The 24,311-nt window shown below is 37.5% G+C and overlaps 1 protein-coding gene across 12 annotated transcripts; it reads left to right on the top strand.

Moving 5' to 3' along the window:
• Nucleotides 1-526: 526 nt before the first annotated feature.
• LOC140341254 (cyclin-dependent kinase 11B-like) lies at nucleotides 527-23,161 on the top strand. 12 transcript variants are annotated; one of them, XM_072426830.1, is made up of 21 exons: nucleotides 527-648; nucleotides 3,659-3,781; nucleotides 4,683-4,798; nucleotides 5,285-5,403; nucleotides 6,315-6,453; nucleotides 7,244-7,380; nucleotides 8,041-8,160; nucleotides 10,453-10,572; nucleotides 11,470-11,565; nucleotides 13,173-13,343; nucleotides 13,933-13,998; nucleotides 16,441-16,634; nucleotides 16,733-16,823; nucleotides 17,060-17,181; nucleotides 17,697-17,802; nucleotides 19,017-19,138; nucleotides 19,356-19,463; nucleotides 20,169-20,285; nucleotides 20,752-20,900; nucleotides 21,318-21,507; nucleotides 22,837-23,161. In XM_072426830.1, the coding sequence occupies exons 2-21, from the start codon at nucleotides 3,674-3,676 to the stop codon at nucleotides 22,927-22,929; spliced, it is 2,484 nt and encodes an 827-aa protein (XP_072282931.1). In that variant the 5' UTR covers nucleotides 527-648; nucleotides 3,659-3,673; the 3' UTR covers nucleotides 22,930-23,161. The 12 variants fall into 12 exon arrangements, with proteins under 12 accessions (XP_072282931.1, XP_072282928.1, XP_072282932.1 ...); XM_072426827.1 differs by having other exon boundaries at nucleotides 7,226-7,380; XM_072426831.1 differs by having other exon boundaries at nucleotides 5,285-5,412; nucleotides 7,274-7,380.
• The last annotated feature ends 1,150 nt before the right edge of the window (nucleotides 23,162-24,311 follow it).

Here is a 24,311-nt window from a genome sequence, read left to right as displayed (position 1 = left end):
TTACCACCAACATCTATGATCTTCTATCAGTAAGGGTGACATTCTTCCCACTGACCACCTTACTAATATCCAGTGAGCTGTGGATATATTAATTAGAGATGGGGTCCCTAAAGACCAGAAAGTTATTTAAAGGGTTTCTCCATGTTGAAAAGGATGAGAAACGATGCCATGGATAGAAAAAAAGGCCACCCCACCTCCAAATCAAACAGGGAGTTGATTACAAATAGACTAACTTCCTGTTGTGTCTCTGAACAGAAAATCAATTTAAATTTCCCACACAGGCAGCAAAAGAAATGATAACCAAACCCAAAACTAATGCAAACACTGGTTACACGAAAACTTCTAAACTCCTTTTTTTATGTGTTTTTTTGAACATCTTATTATAGCAAGTCTGTATAGGGTGAAACCAGGCTGCCATTACCGCAGTTCATATCAATAACTTCTTTATTTCCCACCATAAAAATTGCGATGAGACTCCTTCTGCAGACTCTTAGAATAAACTTTATTGTTTTCAAGAACACTACAGACTACAAGGCGCGCCGTACAGGAAGTGACGTACAGATTGTGAGCCGGGAGGCTTCGCTGTACGCGAGTGGTACGCTGTGAAGAGAGCTAGGCGGGCTGGTAGGAAGCCTTTTTTATAAGAGGGTAAGTGGAGTTTTAGACGCTATATTTATAACGGGTTTTACATTGGCTGTATATATATAGCTGGGGGAAGGCGGGTTTGTATCGCCACGTGATTGGAATGTTAGAGGAAGAGCTCCATGAAGGGAGTCCTCAGTCAGCCCCTTTCATTCGCTGCTCGGTCCCTAGTAACCAAAATACTATCGTAATATCACAACATGCTTTGTATAGCTGAAATTGTGCCAGGGGGATTCTGACTGGCACAGACCGGAAGTAGATGTTGTTTTTATTTCCTGGAGCAGAGACTAATAGACAACATGAGGGGAAGCCAACATTGTGAGCTATAGGTGAGGACAATCCTTCAGAAGGGACATCTCTATTGGAGTAAAGCCTTGTTCACTCTGGAATGATAACTTTTTCCTGTTGCTTCTTGAGGATAGGAAGTGAAGGGAAATCTCCCAAGTGGGTTCTGACAGCAAACAACTTGATAATCCTTACAAAATAAATACAAATATTTGCCCATTAAGTCAGGATTACCCAGTTTTTCAAACTTGCCTACCTGTCGTTTGTCTCCCTCGTTTTGTCTCCCTGTCCGAAACCCTCACTACCTCCCACCGCTCCATATCTCCCCTCCTATTGTGTCATACTTCCCCCACCTCTTAGATTGTAAGCTCTTGAGGTCAGGGTCCTCTCCTCCTCCTGTGTCACTGTATATATCTGTCATTTGCAACCCCTATTTAATGTACAGTGCTGCGTAATATGTTGGTGCTATATAAATTTTTATATAATGTTTATTAATATTACAGGTAGTCCCCGGGTTACATACCAGACAGCAACTGTAGGTTTGTTCTTGAGTTGAATTTGTATGTAAGTCGGAACAGGTACATTATTTTAATAAATGCAATTAGGACAGATGTTTGTCTAAACATATTAGGCTGTGTGGTGTCAGTTACTGTACAATATCCTCACTGTGAGTTAATCACAAAGCAAAAAAAAAATCTCCATGGAGCCTAGACATCCATTAACTTCTGGAGCAAGCTGTGCTTTGATATGCAAAAAGAAACAACTGCACAGTTTGTCTTGGTTAATAAAGAGTTACAACAGGCTGCAGAAGAGCTCACACCCCTAAGATCACCCACAGTGGTGTTTAGCAAAAGATTTCTTCTGCAAGTGATACAAACTGCCCCCCCTCATTAAGCCTCCCTCCTGCACAGAGCGAGCAGGAAAACCTGTTCATATCTAGGAGTCGTCCGTATGTCAGAAGTCCCTAACCCAGGGACTACCTGTACTACAATGCAAAATCCTAACACAAAGTTCATTAGAACGTAGTCGCCCTTCATACAGCACCTTTTGACACTCATTGCTGCTCCTCCCTAGCTTTGATGTGCAGAGAGTCTTTCCACAGAGCTCCATAGGAAAAGACTTTTTGGGATTGGGAGGGTCCACATCCCTTTGTATATGTTCTGGTGACTGCCCACTAAAATCTAAACTTTTGAGATGTCTCCAAAAAATAGAAAATTACCAGTGGTACTGATTGTTCCACTGACAACTGTCAAAGTTTTCCCCACCCCCTAGTTTGTAAGCTCTTCTGGGCAGGGCCCTCTCCTCCTCCTTTGTCACTGTCTGTTATTTGCGACCCCTATTTAATGTACAGCGCTGCGTAATATGATGGCTCTATATAAATACTATTTAAGAATAATAATATAGGAGAGAGATTAATACCATTCTTTACAAATTTCATGTGTATTTTGGAAGAAGAAAACTAGGTTCTCCAGACTGGACACAAGAAGCAAATATCAAACATTACCTTTTTTTTTTTTTACCTGTTTCCTAATGTTATCTACAACAAGAAAAAACGATTGGTCTAAGCACAATTCACTTCTAGGCTAGGTTTACACAAAGCTGAACTAAAAAACACCAAAACCTCTTCCATTCACCCCTCAGTCAGTCACAGGCACTCCGATGTACCCCATATTTACAGGACCAGCAGTCCTCCATTATAAGGGAGGACACTTGGGGCTCCACCAATTACCTGAAGTGGAGGGCAGGTCAGGGCACTGGCTGTTTTTTTTTAGTGTTGCCTCAGTTTCTGTACTATAAAGCTGAATTTAACTAATAATAACACCTGTGGTGTTAAAAAAAATCCAAATTTCCCTCTTTTTTCAGTGGCCCAAAAGTACACACAAGTTAGATAGTCCTGAAGCCAGTGGGTTAAGATAAAATGCCTAGCTATACTCAGATATATATTTTTGGGTGCAGAATAAGATTAGCTTTTATCTATGAGCCTAAAAACTGTACAAGATGTATACTCGTCTGGCTGCCTGTCCCAGTGATGGCGTGCAGTGATGTTGGGGAACATTAGGGAATCCGTAAGGTGATTTTGCAGGGCAGTAATTTTGTAAGAAGGAAATGTCAGAGGGAGCTGAATGAGTAGCACTTTTATATATATATTAAAAAAAACAATAAAAAAGGGTTCATGTGACTGTAGTTAGAGAAGGCTTGGTTCTTGGTAAAACTGTAGCAATCCCTACTGAAATCCTTGCTAAAAATCTAGCAGTGCACACTGCTGTTGTATTCTAGATACCAGATAAAGGAAAAGTACAAGTAGTAGTAGTAGTCTCAACATATTAGGCAGCGTTGTGTCAGTTACTGTTTAAAATCCTCACTGTGAGCTAATCGTAAAAAAAAAAAAAAAAAAAACTTTTTGGAGTCTAGACATTTATTAACTTCTGGAGCAAGCTGTGCTTTGATATGCAAAAGGTAACGGTTGCAGAGTTTGTTTTGGTCATTAAAGAATTACAAAAGAATTACAAAAAGTCTTCTTCTGCAAGTCATGTGAACCGCCCCTTTCCCCATCAAGCTTCTGTCCTGCACACTGGAAACAATCTAAAGTGATTGTAAGAAGTGTACCACTTCCTTTTTAACTTTGCTGACTTGCATGTTTTTTCTGTAATTCAATTCATGATTTATTCTATTAAATTGAATAAATATATATATGAGGATCAAAAGCTAACATAATTCATTTGTTTTTCAGACTGATCTACTCCAAATGGGGGATGAAAAAGACAACTGGAAGGTAAAAACACTGGATGAGATTTTGCAAGAAAAAAAGAGGCGGAAAGAACAAGAAGAAAAGGCAGATTCTAAACATAGAAATGTAAGCCTTTTGCCCAGCTTCATAAAAAGAAATAAATTATGTCAGTATATGACAACAACCTATCAGGGCTGGGCATGTACCACAAATTATTTAGCTTGTTTCAAACTGCAGCTGGCATTTAAGTAGAAATCCTTTTCCGCCATATCTCTTCTGAAATTTAAGACCAGCTAAATTCTACCCATGGCTTCCTTTTACAGTATAATAAGTTAGCATTCATAATGTTTATAAGGATGATACAGTAGCCCACATCCTTGGTAAGAATTTATCTCATGCCATAATTCAGCCACCCTCTCTGTTGAACACTGCCTCAGAGCTTCCTGCTGAGTTGAGGGCTGTATTACAAACTCATTGTGTGAGGGGATGTGTGGGCTGTGACCCACAGCTGGATGGGTCTTTGCATTAATAAACACTGCGTACTTAGAGAAACAGGGCATTTTGTAAACAAAATAAGAGTGTATGCAATGAGAGTCTGCCTAAGAAACCACTAGGCCAGGTTTCAAACTGTAAAAAGCCCACAGGGCATTTTAGACAAGTTGTATGTCTCAACCTTAAAGTGGTTACCTGCTGGTGACCACTTATTGTTGAAAAAGAGGGGCACCCTCCTTGCTTCATAAACATGACGCCTCCATACTTATTTCTGCTTTTTTTATGGTAACAAGAGGGCTACTATATCATTAATGCAAAAGTGCTAATGGTACTTCTAAAGTGCAGTTGTCTAGGCATGTGAAAAACAGGGCTGCAGTTCCAGGTGAAAGTGAAAGCAGGCCTGTAGAAGGGGTGCTATTTTTTATCAAGGCATGTGCTATCAATAGTCTTGATTTTTCTGAAGCTTAGTGTGAGGAAAGGTCTTTTTTTACATCCAAACTTTCTCATAGGTTGTTTTTTTATCCTACATTTGTAGGCTGATGATCGAGATTCCAAAAGAGATTCTTTGGAGGAAGGAGAGCTGAGAGATCAAAAGATGGAAATCACTATTCGAAATTCACCTTACAGACGAGAAGATTCAATGGAAGACAGGTATGTCTTCTACATTGTGTTGATTAAATGAGAACCCTAGACCAAACAAAAATTTGATACTAGCCGCATAAAGTGAAAAGCAGTTTGCCCCTAGGCTGTGAGCTGAGGCTAATGCATTTATTTTTGCAGTGATCACTTAGTAAAAGGTTCCAGGGAGATTAAGCCAGCGCCCTGGCTTCTAGGGGTCCCAGTGCCTACCCTACAAATGTTGGTAGTTCAGTTCCCATACAGGCACCTTTATGTTGTGCAGCATATATGTATCTTACCACTTCTACAAAAATTGAGAGTTTAGTCTGTAATTATTTCAAGGGCTGGTTATCCTTGTCGTTAGCAAGTGAACTCTGTATTGGCTTTGGCATCTTTCTTTTTTGTTGCTGTATGTCCAAGCTCCAGGTACTTACAACTCTGTTTCCTGACCCAGTTGGTAGGCAATTATTGGTCAAAATTTTCATAAGTAAGTGTAATATGTTCAATATATTCTTTCAGAGGTGAGGAGGATGATTCACTTGCTATTAAACCCCCACAACAAATTTCTCGGAAGGAAAAATCTCACCACAGAAAGGACGAGAAGAGGAAGCGCCGACATCGCAGTCACTCTGCTGAAGGTGCTGGAGGTACATTTTAGTTTAATAACTTTTTGATTTTCTGTACTGTAGTGGGGTTAAATGTACTTGAATGTGTGGAACTAAAAGAAAAAAATATTTATTCAGGCAAGGTGGTTATTACAGAAATACCTGACTAATCGCCACCCAGCTGTCAAAATTGTGTTAATCTTGGACTCGCTTGCATGACTTGGGAATAAATGAACTCCTGCATCATACTGGTTTAACCAATCAGGATGGTCAAAGACCATGTTCCGGAAGAAAGGTAAAAGAAAGATGGTCATACCCTGCGATGGAACAGGGATAGATGAGAATTACTAGTTTAGTTCCACTTTAAAGTGTGTCTATAGTCAAAACCTTTTTTTGCTTTATTTTTTGATAGAGTAAAAAAGGGTCATGGTTTTATTGCAAGATTGCCTCTTGGCTCTTTTTGCGGTGACAATTATTTTGCACGTCCCAGAACTTTCTGTGCATAAAACTGCAGTCAGCTAAACAAACTTTAGAAGTTGCATCTACCCAGTGAGGAAACAAGCTGCAATTCAACCTTGATTTTTGTTCTTATTTCCAACTCTAAAACATACACTTTTGGTGTCTTTAATTTGTCAAAATTAAAAGTTGTTTTTCTTTAAAGAATTATTGGTATTTTTATGACAGGTTAAGTTTATGATAGGGGGGAGATTATTGACAGGAAGAATAGAAAGACCCCCCCACTTTCTAAAAATTTCCAATGTATCTAAAGCATTTTATATGTGAGCCCCTGTTAGCATTTTTTTTCTTCTCACTCACCTAGTGACATTACAGAAAAGGAGAAAATGTCCCAAGTAGGGACACTTGAACAAAACGTAACAAATATATATTGTGCTTTAATGTAACTGGCATTTTAAAAAGGTTAATTGTCATTTGTCATTGGACAGTTAAATACACTCGAGTGAAAGAGAAGGACAGGGAGCATGAGAGAAGGAAAAGACACAGAGAGGAGCAAGATAAAGTACGTCGCGAACGGGAGAGACAGAAAAGGAGGGAACTGGCCAGAGAGCATTCCAGAAGAGAAAGGTAAAGGTGACTTTAGGTGGGGCATGACAGATTATATAAAAGAGTACCAGATCAGCGGTCGCCAACCAGTTATCCGAGAGAAAATTTTAGTGGTCCGCGGCTCTGGCCAATGCACCCCCGAGCGAGGTCAGGAGAAGGACCCCGCTGGGGGGACGCAGTGGCCAGAGCTGAGGACCATGTCTCCCGAAGACATCGCAGGCTCAGGTAGGTGGGCAGGTTGTGTCTTTGGACACAACCAGCCCACTCTCCCATTGCAGACCAAGACCTGCGATGGGAGAGTGGGCATGTTCTGGCATCATGACGTCACTAAAGAGGAAGTTGCTTCCCCTTTGAGTCATACCTGGCTCCTGGCGCATGCACGGTCCGGAGCCAGTAAATTTAGTGGTGCGAAAAGGTTGGCGACCACTGTATTAAAGGGTTAAAAAAATATAGACAGTATATCTCTGTACTACATACACATAAGATTTTTTTAGCAATTTTTATGAAATGTACAAATATATTTTAGCTTATTTGTATTTATTATTTTCACTGCAAGTAATTGAAATGGAGAACTTATTTTCAGCTTGGAAACTTATTTAATTATTTCAATTACTGTAAATCATTTATCTGTTAAAACATCTTAGTTCAACCTAATTACATACAAGAGTCTCCTCTGTTTAGTCCAAGTATATTTTGCTTATTCTGCATAGGGTGTATTCTGGCACCAGTCATTGTAGTGCATTTTTTTTTCTTTTTGTCTAATTTTGAATGTCACGTTTTTTTTTTTTTTAAGTTGGTCTTTAATTTGCAGGGATCGATTGGAACAACTTGAACGTAACAGAGTGCGTGAGCGGAAGAAGAGAGAACAGCAGAAGGAGCAGAGAGAGGCAAAGGAAAGAGAGAGAAGAGAAGAAGAGAGACGCAAAGAGCGAGAGGCAAGAAGAGAAGGTACTTGTGTCCACAAAATTAAACCCTTGCTTAATATGAGAGGCATTGTCCTCTTGCCTATTTAGTGCATAATGACTATGTCTATGTAAAGCTACCCTCCAACCATAATATACTCACCTCTCAAATGCTCCTATGCAGTGCTCTGCCTCAGGACCAAGCAATATATGTTATGTTGAAAGAGGGGACATTTTCCTCTAAGTGAACTAAAACTCAAACTTTACCTACTATATGAACCAATAGAAACTGTGTAAACAAATTTCATTCGGATGATATAAGCATCAGTGTGGCCATAGGCCACATAGGCTTTACTATGCTCTGACGCTTTTTCCCATAGATTGGCAGTGTGACTGGACACATGCAAGTTACAGCTTTTATTCTTACTCATTACATATTTTAACTTGACAACTAGCATTTTAGGTGGTGGAATTGAAGGAGACAACCTCTAAACCCTAAAACTGTAGTAAATGTTTACTAGTTGCAATATAAAATATTTAAGTAAGCTCAGACTTGTTATTCTTCATCCAAAGGAGAGTTTTTATGGCTTGTATACAGCTTGGTTTGTTGCAAGGTAAACTCCTTTTCTACATTCTTTATAGCATGTAACTTCCTAGTCTTGCATCTGTCAGTTTAGTTATATCAATCTGTACAAATGCCTTCCAGGGCCTGAAGGATCTGCGCTTCCTCAGCGCAGGAAGCCAGGGCTCTTGCAAGAGGCTGAAAAAATGCAGTACGATGTACACTATACAGATTCAAGAATAACTGTAGAGTTTAACGCTCAAAGTAAGTTCTGGCTTTCTAAAAATATTTTATACAATAATAACTTTAAACCACTCCTGCAATGTATTGTACCTATATACAAGAGCGCCTCCAGGCAAATAAATTAAACACCATTTGGTTTGAAGGCTGAGCCTTTGCAAAGTATTTTCACATCGATCCAGTTCTGCTTCTTGAACAATACATTGTAAAAGAATTTAAAATGCAGAACTTTATTTTTTATATAAAATTGTTTTATGATAGGAAATTAAAAAAAAAAAGCCAGGTGGTAAGAAATAGTAGGCAGGTGGTGGCCCCTTTATTGTGACCCAACTCTTTAGTAACCACCCAAAATCAGCCAGGTGGTTACTGAAAAGTGCTGGGTGGTGCGCCTGGCTAAAAGGGGCTGGGATTTTTTTTGTATAAAGGCTTGTTTACACCCTTTTGAATGCTTCCAAAGTTCCACAATGCAGCAATAGCAGGCCTAAAGCAATAGCCACAAAAATCCCCACTTGTCTTACATTTCCCTTTTCTCTACTGGTAAAGAGAAATTGGGCTTCAGAAAAGGTAAGTGTCCAGAATTTTTTTTTTTTTTTACAATTACAGCGGCATACATTACTGATCTGTGCAAGGTGTCATCTTTTTAATTTTTACTTTAGGTCCACTTTAATGAGAAAAGATCCCTGATTCTTATTAGGATTTATTGTTTGGGACCCTGTATCTGGCAACTTATGTTTAGGGGTTTAGTAGGTTTATTAGGTTTAGTATAAGTTCTAAGGGTCTCCTGTGTACCCTTAAATTTTCAAGTTTCTACAACAGTTAGTATAGGAGATATGAAGGTTTATACATGGGGCTAATGACAACTGCATGGACAGACACAGTTCTCATGCTGCTGTACGAGGGGGGATCATCTAACAGTACAAGGTGGGCAGGGAGCAGCACAGCTCCGAGGTCTATAGAACACGCTCACTCTGTGGGAGCTCACACTGAAGCTCGATCTCATAGAAAAGATAGGAGATGCACAGCCCAGGGGTTGGGGACCACTGATGTAGAGCAGTGAGCCTTCATTTCCTTTCACAAGTCTGTGCGTTAAAAAAAACAAAACATGTTTTAGATATGCATTGCAAAGTATGTCAATGTGTCTGATTATGCTCTCCTTCAATATCAATACCCTTGGACAGCGAGACTAAGATGGGGGAGAGGGGGATCCTGTTATTTATAGGGAAAAATTTTTGTGGATGGTGTTCTCCTTCTTCATCTTCTTCAACAACTTAATAGCTGTGGCGTTCTTGACCTGTCTGTATTGCTAAGATGTAGTATAGTCTGTGAAAGATCTATAATTTGGTGATAGTTTAAGGCAGCATACCTGCGTCACAAGACAGAATGTTGAGGCATCTAATCCTTTAGGAGGTGAAAACAGTGTACATAAATCTGTAGTTCAACTGGTGTATTCATCTGTTTGCCTGGAGTTCAGCTTTCATTTTATAGCACTGCTGGCTTTATGAGCAAGGTGCTACCAGCATGTTTTCCCTATTGTCCTGTATGGACATTACCTTTGCAGACAGCTGCAAGATGTATATTGACAATGCCAAGAACACTTTTTTTTTTACTAAAGGCACACGGTTTTCTACTTTTTCCCCTAACTGGGGCAAAACAGGGAAAAGCATTATTCAGCAATATGAATGCCAACTTAAAAAGTCAAAGAAAGTGAGGGGGGGTGCTACGTAGTCAGAGAAATCAGAGGCTATTTTATAGGTTCTCTTTCACTTGGTTGCCAGGGCCTTTGGCCTAGTATCCTGGCCAGTAATCATCAAGGATCTAATACCAGATCTGAACTGAATCTGACAGCTAACTGATAATATCCAACCAATATTTTGGTTTTCAATAAGATGTTAAGCAATTGAACATGCTGTTATATATTGATAAAAAGATTGCAAGTCAAGTCGTGTGTATGGAATTCTGATCACTTTCTAAACAGGAAAAACGATTGGAATAGCAAAATATGAAACACAAGTTTGCTGTATTTTAAGGCTGCTGAACATTCAATTTATTTTGATCAGATTGGTTGGTGGGTACTAAATTGCCAAGAGATCAACTGGCTGATCAAAAAAAACAAATGCTAAGCTGCCTATTATTTTTTGGCAGCTTTTACAGGACATCTCTACCTTAACCTGCTGGAAAGAAGTGGTAGTGTATCATGGAACTATGTAATTAGGTAGACTGAGTCTACAAAACACAGAACAATTTTGATTGATCTTCTTGACTGTACTTTAGTGCTTTAAATATATACTTATTTTCTGATGGCTCTTCATTCTACAGCAGCAGCTCATCATAGAACTGCCAGAGAGGAGCATGGAGACAAATCAAAAGGCAACTACCGCAGTCGCAGCCCCATGAGGCAGGCACGTGAAAAACTTGAAGTAGATGGAAGAAAGCAAGGTAAATGTCCTTTATTATTATTATTATTAAACAGGATTTATATAGCACCAACATATTACGCAGCGCTGTACATTAAATAGGGATTGCAAATGACAGACTAATACAGACAGTGATACAGGAGGAGAGGACCCTGCCCCGAAGAGCTTACAATCTAGTAGGTGGGGGAATTTCACACACAAAGGATGCTTTACCTTCTAAGAATGTACTTTAAACCTTTTTCTGATATTGAAACCTTAATGTGAAGTTCCAGTGTGTTTAGAATTATTTTTATTTTTTTCATGGCCAGGACATTTTTATATGAAGGTTTGTTGTATTAGAGCATAACGAATTGCTATTAGGTTTATGTAACAACCTATATTCTTCCTTCAGGGATAACAAAATGAAATATGTTTTATTTGCCACATCTTCAGAATTAGTCGGAAGCTAATGTCTCTTTTTTTGTCAAAAGCTTTATTTTATCCCACATACTGTTTTTTAGTTTCCAAAGGTGCAGTGATTGGAGTCAGGCAGTAGCCAAAGAGGAAACTGAGTTGAACTTTGGCCAGGCTGGGGAAATTCTAGTAATATATATATATATATATATATATATATACCTCCATTAAACCTGTGTTTTCATGAAACTTCCTTTACACTCATGCACAATCCGTACAATGGTTTTCAGTGAATATGTACTTCTGTCTATGACATGATGAATATAAAGTTACTCTATGTACTTAAATCAGCTTTGAAAGATACCCCATCCCATCAATTACAATTTGAAGTACATTATCTTAGCACTCTTTGTAAAAGAGAAAAAAAACTGTGTTTGTTTACTTTGGTATCTCTACAGGTGCCTGTTGGTTAGTTGATTTTCTGTTACTTTGCTTATAACTAAAATTTCACTTTTTCTTCCCTCAGTGAAAGAGGAAAGACCAGATGTGAGGGATCTTCTTTCAGACTTGCAAGACATTAGTGACAGTGAGAGGAAGACTAGTTCTGGCGAATCTTCTACAGGTATAAAAGCTCCTAATTTATCCACTTAAGACATTGACTAATTTTGCTAGATATCTTCTAAGCTTTCCTTTCATATACTGGATTTTGAAGTCTGGCAGCTTGTGCACCAGTTTTGGCAAAAGAAACTTCGTGGGAATGGGCATGGAATCTTTGCACAGGAACTTAGATACATGTGGTGCTGTAGGCCCTGAGGTTCCATGAATAGCATAACTCTAGGATTGTATGCTAAAAGCATCAAACCAAATCTTGAATGTGCTTTTTGTTCAAGTTTTCTCTGCACATTTTAAAGGGAAACTATTGGTATTCATTCATAGCTACAAGTTTGATTTAGTTTTAGATAATGCGTTTGTCTTACCTGAAATTTGCCTTAATTAGGTGGTGGTATTCAAGTTTTGAAGTTAGGGAAAACTAGCAAAAAAACACAGTCTAGGCTTTGATTTAGACTCTAATACCGTAACTGAGCCAAAATTCCACTGTACTTACAGTGGTCATGAGTTAAGGTGTTATAATTTCCAGTGTAACTCAATTCATCAAGCTTCTTGTACATGTTGCTGAGCAGGGCTGAAATTTATCTGGTATTTATTTTAACCCGCATGTCTAATTATGTCCTATTTCTTATGTCAAAAGCGGTACATTGTTTTGCGTGGAAATTTGTTGTTTAATATTTTAGGCCTGTAATTCTTAGGAATAACTCCCAGATATGATAAAGTTTGAAACACAATAAATTATAATATAATATTTATAAATAATTTTATAAATGAAGTTTTAAATAAAATAAACTTTATTAAAAAAAAAAAAAAAAAAAATTAAATTTGTCTAAAATAAACTTTTGGATTTATTATTTATTTGGATTTTTTTTTTATTAACTTTACCACTGTGATCAATGTTTTAAAAGCAGATTACAATGTAATCTGCTTTTAAATTTCCCGCTAAGCCATGCCTCCCTGGCGTACTGATGCTTTACACATCACACCCAGGATGTGATGCAGAAGCCGGCCGGGGATTTCTGAGCACGCCACTGGATCGAGGGGAGCAGGTAAAAAAATTGCTTTTGTTATATAAAATTCCGCCTGAGCCAAACTCGGGAATACCGCCAATGCGGTTAAAGGATTTCATTGTTGTAATGATCTATCAGACTCCAGCAGCTATTGTTACACTGTGGTTTAGTTTATGAAAGGAAGAAATGTGAAACATGAGGTCCAATGTGTCTGATATTTATAGTGAAAACCCCAAATTGCTGCATTAGATTAATCACAAAAAAAAAACTAATATGTTACAAAGCTATTTCAGCTGATACCGGACTTATCAGTGGCATCAATGCAATGGAACCTAGACATAAAGAAAAAAAGTGAGATCATGGTCTGTCTAGAAAAGTGAATAATAAAGGGGGGAGCCAAAATGTCTGAACTACTGGATCACGTTATATATACCAACGCCATTTTGTGATATGATCGGTTTACAGCAGGAAAGAAAGGTTGCTAAGAATAGTTGTGCTCCTATATACTCCACACTCATGTCTTTGTACTGATGCTTATTTTTGATGAACTCTTAATTTAAAGTGGCCCTGTACATGCAGTCCTCATAATTAAAATGCCCTTTATTTTCAGGAGGCTCAGGTTCAGGGTCTGAAGAAGAAGAAGAAACCAGCTCTGAGGAGTCAGAAGAAGGAGAAGAGGAGGAGGAGGAAGTGGAAGAAGAGGAAGAAGAAGAAGAGGAAGAGGAGGAAGAAGAGGAGGAAACTGCAAGTAACTCAGAAGCAGCTTCCGAGCATAGTGCAGGTAATGTCTAGTGACCTTTGGCAATCATGTAGAAACATATTTATGTCAGAGTGATTGTGTCATGCTGCTTTCTTCAATGAGAATAGGTGGAGCGTGGCGTGTTTATTTTGTGGTCTTCATCTTCACTGTCTTGCTAGAAATTTTATGTTTACTAAATGTACTCCACCTTAGGCTCCTTCATCTTTTGCTGAATGTGGTCACAGTCACACACTGCTCACTAAAAAAAACAAAAAAACAAATTGAGGCTATAAACTGTGTTTCCATTGCTCATGTACTTTTCATTACATCTCTGTCCTCACCATCTGTCTGGGTTACTCCCTGTGCTCTGTTTGTTGTCAAATGAGCTGAGTGGCACAGGGAGAGACCCAGGTGGATGCTGGGACTGCTAATGGAAAAAGCATGTATACAATCTCCATTTGTTGTTAGTAAGGACTGCCATCAGAAATTGTGATTGTTGGTACACCAACAGCCTACACTATGATAGTGCAGCACTCGCCAGTGCAAACCTATGTATTGCTCTAAGCCAAGGTCCTATTTAGGTCTAAGGTAAAAACACCTAAAGCATGTTTTTTGGTGTATTTCTTTGCAGAAGAAGTCAGTGAAGAGGAGATGAGTGATGATGATGAGAGAGAAAATGGAAATCATGTGCCTCATGGTAAGAGAAAATGTTTTCTAACAATCATGTTAATGGAGGCTTGGTATACGTGACTAATTTTCCTTCAGATGAGTCTGTCATAAGTTGAGTAAAAAGTCTATCACTACTCCCCTGTTTTTGACTTTTTCTTGACATTTCTGGTGACCTATTGGCCGCCAGGAGGTTGGCACAAATAGCCTGTATACTAAATCAAAAAATAAAGCAATCTGTTGTAATGAAAAATGGTTGTCATCATATAGATAACACAAGTCATAGACTTTCATTTTTATGTGTGTAGATGCTATAACGTCATGAAAGTAAAAAAATAAAAGGAGTAAAAAAAAATAGAAGTAAAATAATAAAAAGGGAAAAGGAGGAGTTGGAAAAGGGGGTAAGGAAAGTGAAAAGGAGGATTTAGGGTAAGAGGGGTGTGGGAATGGGATGACAATGCTTTTTGTGTTTATAAGGTCACTTAGGAGTATATTACACTAAAATGGTAAATAATTATAAGCAAATTAAAATTGAGTTTTTTTTTATGATTGTACCATGTTACAAATTGAATGACCAGTCAAATCATGATTGTAGGCATAATGTCCATACCTTGCACTTCCCCCGCACTCTGAAATAAAAGAAACATGAAGTGGTGCAGCTTGTCACTATGTACACTTTATGCAAGGGTAGCATAAGCAAAGTAGCCATAGCTTCCAGAAAACTCGACTTCCTACCAGTTTAGATTTGCTCCACTGCCACGTTTTGTGGAGAAGCAGCAACACGGGAACAAAAGTTCAGATATCTACAGTTAGGTCTATATTTTATTTAGGACCATAAAAATATACAGAGACAACTTTTTTCCAATTTTGGTTCTGTACATTACCACAATTATTTTTTCACTTCATTTTAGGGGCTCAAAAGTAATTGGACAAATTAAAAAGCTGAAAATAAAATGTTCATTTCTAATACTTGATTGAAAACCCTTTGCTGGCAATGACAGCCTGTAATCTTGAACTCATGGACATCACCAGATGCTGGGTTTCCTCCTTTTATAATGCTCTGCCAGGCCTTTACTTTACTTTACTTTACAGCGGCTTTCAGTTGCTGTTTGTTTGTGGGCCTTTCTGTGCAAAGTTTAGTCTTCAACAAGTGAAATGCATGCTCATTTGGGTTCAGATCAGGTGACTGACTTGGCCATTCAAGAATATTCCACTTCTTTGCTTTAAGAAACTCCTGGGTTGCTTTGGCTGTATGTTTTGGGTCATTCTCCATCTGTAATATGAAACACCTCCCAATCAATGTGACTGCATTTAGCTGGATCTGAGCAGACAGTATGTCTCTGAACACCTCAGAATTCATTCGGCTGCTTCTGTCCTGTGTCACATCATGGATAAACACTAGTGTCCCAGTGCCATGGCAGCCATGCACGCCCAAGCCATCACACTGCCTCCGCCATATTTTACAGATGACGTGCTATGCTTTAGATCATGAGCTGTTCCACGCCTTCCCCATACGTTTTTCTTGCCATCATTCTGGTAAAGGTTGATCTTGGTTTCATCTGTCCAAAGAATGTTTTTCCAGAACTGTGCTGGCTTTTTTTAGATGTTTTTGAGCAAAGTCCAATCTAGCCTTTCTATTCTTGAGGCTTATGAGTGGCTTGCACCTTGCTCCCTCTGTATTTACTTTCATGCAGTCTTCTCTTTATGGTAGACTTGGATATCGATACGCCTACTTCCTGGAGAGTGTTGTTCACTTGGTTGGCTGTTGTGAAGGGGTTTCTCTTCACCATGGAAATGATTCTGCCATCATCCAACCACTGTTGTCTTCCGTTGACGTCCAGGTCTTTTAGCGTTGCTGAGTTCACCAGTGCTTTGTTTCTTTCTCATGATGTACCAAACTGTAGATTTTGCCATTCCTAATATTGTAGCAATTTCTCGGATGCGTTTATTCTGTTTTTGCAGCTTAAGTATGGTCTGTTTCACCTGCATGGAGAGCTCCTTTGACCACTTGTTGTCTGTTCACAGCAAAATCTTCTACATACACACCCCCCCCCCCATGCACATCAACACCAGGCCTTTTATCTGCTTAATTTATAATGACATAACAAAGGAATTGCCCACACCAGCCCATGAAATAGCCTTTGAGTCAATTGTCCAATTACTTTTGAGCCCCTGAAATGAAGTGATTGTGTAAAAAAGGCTTTAGTTCCTCACATTTTAATGCAATCTTTTTGTTCAACCCACTGAATTAAAGCTGAAAGTCTGCAGTTCAACTGCATCTGAGTTGTTTCATTTAAAATTCACTGTGGTATTGAACAGAACCAAAATTAGAAAAATGTTGTCTCTGTCCAAATATTTATGGACCTAACAGTAAGTAACTTTTGGCTTTTCTTCGTAGTTTTAAGATTTTGTTCTTTTAGTTTGAGTTGGTTACTGCTGGTCATTTTGTATAAATTGTTATTGTCATCTGCAGTTGCAGAATCCAGGTTTGACCATGATTCTGCCGGGAGTGAGGAGGAAGAGGAGGAAGAGGAGGAGGAGGAAGATATCAGGGATGTGAGTCCCCATTCCAATGCTCAGACAGATGGTGAATATGTTCCTGACTCTCCAGTTATGTCTCCTGTGGAACTGAAGCAAGAGCTTCCCAAATACCTTCCAGCTCTACAGGTATCTGGCACAATAGCCCTGAATGGAATAAAGACTTGTGTTGCTCATACTATTGATGTGTGGTGATGTAACTACCTCCACCTTCCTCTAATTGGCAGGGCTGCCGCAGTGTTGAGGAGTTCCATTGCTTGAATCGGATCGAGGAGGGAACATATGGTGTTGTGTACAGAGCAAAGGACAAGAAAACAGGTAGGTTTTACCTGAAAGATATTTGTAATGTGACATGTATGTTTGTATTTGCTTTCGGGTCTTTATTATCAAACACTGGCACACCACAATTTGCAACCTTAAAGCATACATTGATAATTTTTGGAAATGCATGAACCCGGGGAAATGCAGGACAGTAAGAGTTCAGCTGCATATCAGATGCACATGCCAATTGATACAAATTACAGCATTGATCAATGTTCCTCCTCTCTTTGTAGATGAAATTGTGGCTCTCAAGCGACTGAAAATGGAAAAAGAGAAAGAAGGGTTCCCTATAACTTCACTTCGTGAAATCAACACTATATTGAAAGCCCAGCATGAGAACATTGTTCGGGTTAGGGTAAGCATTGGAGCATCACTGCAGTATGAATGTGACCATTAGAGGGTGCTAGGTACAGTTTGACTTTACTTTCCTCATGTCTAGTATTTGGCTTTTTTGTATTTCCTTTACTATTGTAATGCTGAAATCTGACCAACAACATATTACAAAATAGAGAATTAATGCAGTGTTCTGCCTATATATGTATTCTGGTGATCATTTGGTCACACGTTTCTTTTGTGTATGAGTTGCATTCCCTGTTGAAAAGATTGTGTGTTTGCAACGTCAGTGATATTTAGGGGCCTAAATATATAGATATTGTGTATATGTAGTGTGTTTTTTTTTTGTTTTTTTTAAATTTTTTAAGTATCCTCCAGTATATTATTTTTAAACTTCTGTTACTTATACATGCACATGAAGCTAGCCATACTTGCACTATGGGTATGTGTAAGTACAAGTGATTTCCTACTTTTCACAGTCTGAGTCTACTACCTTGTTGTGTTGGTACTCATACTTCTCTTTCCGTATCCTCTCAGGAAATTGTTGTGGGAAGTAACATGGACAAAATCTATATCGTAATGAACTATGTGGAACATGACTTGAAGAGCCTCATGGAGACCATGAAACAGCCTTTTCTACCAGGTAAATTCAGTGTTGTCAGTAACAGTAGGTTAGGAGGTTTTCACTTTTTTTTTATTAAAAAACACGATTTATTTGGGACCAACATATTAGGCAGAGCTGTATTTATTAAATAAGGTTAGCAAATGACAGACCAATACAAACAATGACACAGGAGGAGGTAAATGTATTTGCATGCACTCCTCTGAAGCATTTTAACTTCATACCTTTAATGTGATGTCCCTTTCCCCCGATATTCACAGTTCCTGTCTATTCACGGACATCAAGTCCACGAGAAGGTGTGAATATCGGAGATATGGGTCTAAGACAAAATAAATTATATAATTAGTCATGCTTTTGGGAAGAAAATTTAAATACATTTATTTGCAAAAAAGACATCTGAAATACACACCTTATAGACGCTTGACCTGAACATTACCAAATTGCTCCAACCCTTGGCCACTTTATCATGTATTGTAATGTATTGTATTATGTGATCCTTATGGATATAAATAAATAGAACTATTTCATGAAAAAAGTTGTGGGCTGCAACGACAAGCCTCCTTTTAAAAGAATTTGACTTCAGATTTTCAGTCATTGTTCCAGAACAAGCATGCCATTAACATGTTTTATAGATACTTATCACTATACTTGTCCTAGATCGGAAACTAGGGGAGCATTGCAATTTGCAGAGTTCACAAATGACAGCCTCCAATATTCTTTCATGATAATGACCCTTTGGATAGATTTTTTATCCTGACCAGTGCAATATATTGTTGATGGTAAATTTAAAGGAGATTGTTCAGTCTGCTGTAACTGTTTAAGGTATTACAGCACAGGTTGTAAATTTGTACATGAAATGAATATCACGTCTGCCAGTCATTCTTGAGAATTGTTATGGAACTAGTTTGGCTTTTTTTTTCTCCAACTCAAACTTCAGGGGTCAGTATGTTGGCACTGGAGTCACTTCAAGACCATCCCTTGGAGGTTTTGGACATGGATAAATCTCAGAACTGAAAAATAGTACTTACATCCAGTTTTTTTTTTTTGTTTTTTTTGTTTTTTTTGTTTTTTTACAGTTCATTGTAAGTTAGATTTACATTATTTTTTTCTCTGACATCTGTTGCTGATTAATTCAGGTAAAAAAAGTTTTTAACCATTTGCGTGTTTAGCTTGCACACCAAGCATACAATGAACTGTAAAAAGAACCAGTTCTTATTCTTTTATTCTCTCAACAGGTGAAGTTAAAACTCTTATGATCCAGCTATTACGGGGAGTCCGCCATCTACATGATAACTGGATTCTTCACAGGGATCTGAAGACCTCCAATTTACTGCTTAGTCATGCCGGTATATTAAAGGTAAATACATAGTTAGTAAAGGCTCCTATACACATACCATGATCTTTTACTAGATTGCTTTTTTGACATTTTATACAGTGCTAAATAATAGATATTACTGGGGCAGGGGGTTCATATTATCAACTTACATATATATATATATATATATATATATATATATATATATATATATATGTAGAAATCCAGTGAAAATTATGAATAATGGATGTTTTTACAGGTTGGCGACTTTGGGTTGGCCCGGGAGTATGGTTCTCCACTTAAACCCTACACCCCGATCGTAGTGACCCTGTGGTATCGAGCCCCAGAGCTTTTACTTGGAGCTAAGGCAAGAACATTTTTGACAAGTTATTGACAATTTACTACACAACATGCCTCTTTGTATTTGTTTTACATGTTAAACTTTTAGGTTTTACTGACCATATTAAGTTCCTTCTCATGAGCTTAATAATAAGGCTTTACACCTTATTGTTCATCCTTGCCTTTATTATATTATAGCCCTAATATATGGCTAGTATAGAGAGGTCTATTTACATAGTGGTTTGATTTTAATTTGGAGCCTTTGATAACTAGCCTTTGTGTGATCAAAAAAAAACCAAAACTGCTGATTCTGTCACTGAAATCGTGCTATCCTAGATGGGTATATATTTACTATAGAAAATTCCTGTAAAAGAAAAGTATGTAAAAATAAGATTACATTAGAAAAATGAATAATGGTGTGAGGTTAGTGAGGGTTAGAGTTTAGGGGAGTGAGGCATTGCTTTTAATGCAGAGAGCTCCGCTACAAGGAACTTGTGTTGAGGTGTTGCTGGGAATCTAGAAGGAATAACCTCTAGTGATAAAGGGGTTAAATGTGACTAATCCATTAGATATTTCACTGCAGTAAAAAAATAGAAAAATAGTCTGCCCTCTCAGTGCCCCTCTTCCTAGAGTTATATTTCCTAAAATATTAGGATTTTAAAAATTTTTTAAAAAAATAAAAATATTATACACTTCAACTTCACTGTTTTAATATCAATTTCTAATTCCGCAGGAATACTCTACAGCCATAGACATGTGGTCAGTGGGATGTATTTTTGGAGAGCTGCTAACCCAAAAACCTCTCTTCCCGGGAAAATCTGAGATTGACCAGATCAATAAAATATTTAAGGTATGAGGTTTAAACTGAATCTTGGTTACTGGTATTAATTTCAATAGAAGTAATTTTATATATATATATATATATATATATATATATATATATATATATATATATTTATATAAAAATGTTAAATAAAAAATATATATATATATATATATATATATTATTTTTCCAAATTTGAATAATGTTAGATTCATTTAGTTTTTAATGTTAAATGTTTAGGTTTTAATGTTAAATGAAATAATTGTATGTTGCAAAAGCAAAAAAGCAAAATCTTTAATAATTAATAAAAAAAAGTTAATTATCATTTTTTTAGGGACCTGTTTTTTTTTAACTTTTAATGTGATAGTCATCCAGGAATTACATTTAGTTAAGTGGGTATTGCTTTACCATCATGGTCTAGTTGCATTGTGCATTCATATGCCTTGTCTTCCAGTGTGAACTGATAAATTGCAACTACTCTCTTTTGCTTTAGGATTTGGGAACTCCAAGTGAGAAGATCTGGCCAGGTTACAATGAACTGCCTGCAGTCAAGAAAATGACATTTACAGATTACCCCTACAACAACTTACGAAAAAGATTTGGAGCTCTCCTCTCTGACCAAGGATTTGACCTCATGAACAAGTATGAGAAAATTGTAATGTTTAACTATAATCAAATGTTTAGTTAACCTAATTGTGTCATAAGGAATATATTTGCCCTGTAATTGCTGATCCCCTTTTGGAAATGCTAGTTAACTAGTTGTTCAGCTGACCAACTAAATTCAACTTTAGTTAGACAACTTTAGTTTTCAGGCGGAGCTCTTAGTAATGGTAGCCTCCATGTTTCTCTTCTAAGTACTTCTGTCAAAACTATGGCAATAGCCTTTTATGCACTTTTTTAAATATATATAATATTGTATTTAGTTGTTCTCCAGCATTTCCCATAGTGCTATACGTTTTTTTTATGTGCTTGTGAATGATATTTTGTTTAGGCTTCCACACTGAAGTTTGCCGGTTTTGTGAGCTGTTCTTCTACTTGAATATTTTATGTTTCTTACAGGTTCCTGACTTACTGCCCAGCTAGGAGAATTACTGCAGAAGATGGTTTAAAGCATGAATATTTCCGAGAAACCCCCCTGCCAATCGACCCTTCAATGTTCCCAACATGGCCAGCAAAGAGTGAACAGCAGAGGGTGAAACGTGGAACAAGTCCCCGACCACCAGAGGGTGGTCTGGGATACAGTCAATTGGTAAGTTCAGCTAATTTTATGAAAACGTGGAGTCATTATGAAACTTGAGTATGGGGCTTATGCTCTCTATCTATCTGTTTCTATCATTTTCTCAAGTTACTATTGTGAAGTTAAATTGGCCATTTGATATGCCTTTTGCCTGTAGTAATTGCACTTTGCACTGATGAAAGTTTTATAATTTTGAAAAAAACATTAATAATATTTTACCAATACTTTACACAATCCCCTTACTATAAGATACAGATGTAATGCAAAGATTCCTCCCCTTTGTGTGTCATAAGCCATTTGCCCTCTGCCTAGCTACCCCTTTGTGCTGTATCAGCGCAGTGCATGCAGAAACAGAACATAGGGACTCCAACTGCATATTTTTCCCATAAGTGTTGCAGGTTTTCTAGGACCATAATGAAGCTGCATTAGATAGAAAAAAAGGACCTAGGTTAGTACTCCGAAACTTAGACATCAAGTAACATTCCTTCTTGTTTTGAACTTCTAGGCTACATATTAGGTCAGAAGTAAAAAAAAACCTTTTCATGTTCATTATAAGTGATATAATAATATTGGGGGGAAAAAGGGGGCAAAGCTGGAGGACCACTTAGTCTTCTGCAGTCTGTGGTAAGCAAGCAAAATGTGTTTTTTTTTTTTTTGGTTATCTGACTTTCTAAGGAGAATAAAATAGTAATAAGTATAAATACAAATGTTTGGTGGGCCTCATTCATTTATTTTGAACAAATAACTCTACTTTTGTTAGTCATAATAAAATGAAGCCTTTTTCCTGCTATAATGTAAGCATACGTGTGCACACTAGAAATTTGGACCCTTGGGCAATCAAATCCAGATGTTTAATCCAGACATTCATTTTCTCCAGGAAAAAAAAATATAATTAGGATCTGCAAGTAAAAATTTCTTGCAGCTTTATTCCCTTGTTACAATAGTGTTCGGCCTTCTCATTACAACTTAACTATAAGTTCACAGACAGGTCACAGAGTATAGTCATTGATGGATATCTTAATGTTCATCCTTGGCTTTTTATTAATGTAATTATTATGTAATTGTAATTATTATATTATGCAGAGCTGGCTCCTTATATAAAAATCCTACGGCTGCTGCACCACCTTGTTTATATCCTTTTACTGTCTGTTAGTACTTGTGGCAGTAAAAGGATTAGGCAGCACTGCATTCATGGGCTATGTTTAATATGTACCCAAAACATTATTTAGCAGGTGCCCATCATATTCAAAGCTTATCGGTCTTCATCTTTATGAAAAATCCTCACTTAATTCAGTATCCGCTTTTCCCTTTCTCTACTTACTATTTATTTTCTCTTTCTAGGGAGATGATGATCTAAAGGACACAGGCTTTCACTTGACCACTACCAACCAGGGAGCATCGGCTGCTGGGCCTGGCTTTAGCCTTAAATTTTGAATCTGGCAACATGAACAGGACTGGCTTTTTTTTATAAATGCGTTCCGAGCAGTTGTAAAACTGAACAATTTACGTAATTTGAACAATTTACACACTGCACCCAACCCACCACAAAGCAGACTGTTGCTTTTTAAAGCAGAAATATGAGACTTAAGCAAGGACTTGGAGTCTTTGACTTATTTATTTTTCATACTTGTATATTTGTAGAATTAAAATGCAATTGTTAATGGTATCATTTGTGTTTTTCTACTTATGTTCAATTTTTTTTTTTAGGTTTTAATTTTGGATGTTTTCATGTGTGTGACCCCAGCTCTGGTCATGCCTTTGTCTTTCTGCACACTTTGTTTTTTTGTTTTACTTCTTCTGCTATGTCAATTATCATAGCTCAGTTCACATTAATAATTATTGTGGCGAAGATGAATAAAAAACACCATTAAACATTTGTATCTTCCTCCGCCTGCACTATGGTCATGTTAGGAGTCTCTGAAGATTCAGGTGAACTCTTCCATGACATAGGTGTTTTGCACTTGAATCTAGCGCATTCAAGTTCTAAACATTTAATTGCACATTTTGCTGTACTGCTTCTAGAGATTGATAGTAGGTGATTTTCAATGTGCTATGGCAATGTGTAACCAAGTTTTGAGAAATTTACCTGTCTGCCAAACTTTTGATTCAGTTTGCTTTTAAATCGATCACTGCACAAAATTTACTTACGCAGCCTCACTCTCTGGTGAGTGTCATAAAAAAACGGCCATTATTTTTGTACTTCTAACTACAGGTCTTTAAGCTCTCACAGGCCTCTAATTGCTGGACAATGGCCTACATAAAAGCAGTATAATGAATACACACAAACTATGTCAGTCACGCTAATGCATATAATATTGAGTGTAGTGTATGGTATGGAGGAGTGTACTGTATGGTATGGATTAAATCTGGAAATGATGTTGCAGCTATCCCCTATAATTTAATAACACTCAAAGAGATAGAAAAGAACAAAACAGAGGGGTCTTTTTTGCTGTTTGCATTCAGGATATGTTACAGTGAAAACAAAATAATAGGTAAAAAATAAGTAACAATGTAGCAATATTCTGAGAAATATCCCTTTCTTTCTTGCATTAGAAGCATGCAAGGAGGCGGGAGTTTAGGTTGATTTCTTGTTAAATATATACAGATACTACATCGTAATGAGAGAGAAAAGCAAGGTGAAACCTGGTGAATCCTATGGACAAACCGACGCTTTTTGTCATATTGGCTTCCTCAGGGGAGCTTTAGACATATACAAACCATTGTAGGCTGGAGAAATATTAAGATGAACCTGTAGTGAAGATAATTGGAGGGTTGCCAAAGGAATCGGAAGAAATTAATTTGAAAACTATACCGTC

This window comes from Pyxicephalus adspersus, chromosome 11, assembly GCF_032062135.1.
Source record: "Pyxicephalus adspersus chromosome 11, UCB_Pads_2.0, whole genome shotgun sequence".
Classification (NCBI taxonomy): Eukaryota; Metazoa; Chordata; class Amphibia; order Anura; family Pyxicephalidae; genus Pyxicephalus; species Pyxicephalus adspersus.
Note: the sequence above shows the minus strand (reverse complement) of the source record. Positions and strands in the feature narration are given on the sequence as shown.

Coding starts and splice junctions, on each gene's coding strand:
- LOC140341254 (XM_072426825.1), top strand. CDS start 3,674: ATGGGGGATGAAAAAGACAACTGGAAGGTAAAAACACTGGATGAGATT. Junction 3,782..4,682: donor CAGATTCTAAACATAGAAAT/GTAAGCCTTTTG, acceptor CTACATTTGTAG/GCTGATGATCGAGATTCCAA. Junction 6,454..7,225: donor GAGCATTCCAGAAGAGAAAG/GTAAAGGTGACT, acceptor TTTTTTTTTAAG/TTGGTCTTTAATTTGCAGGG.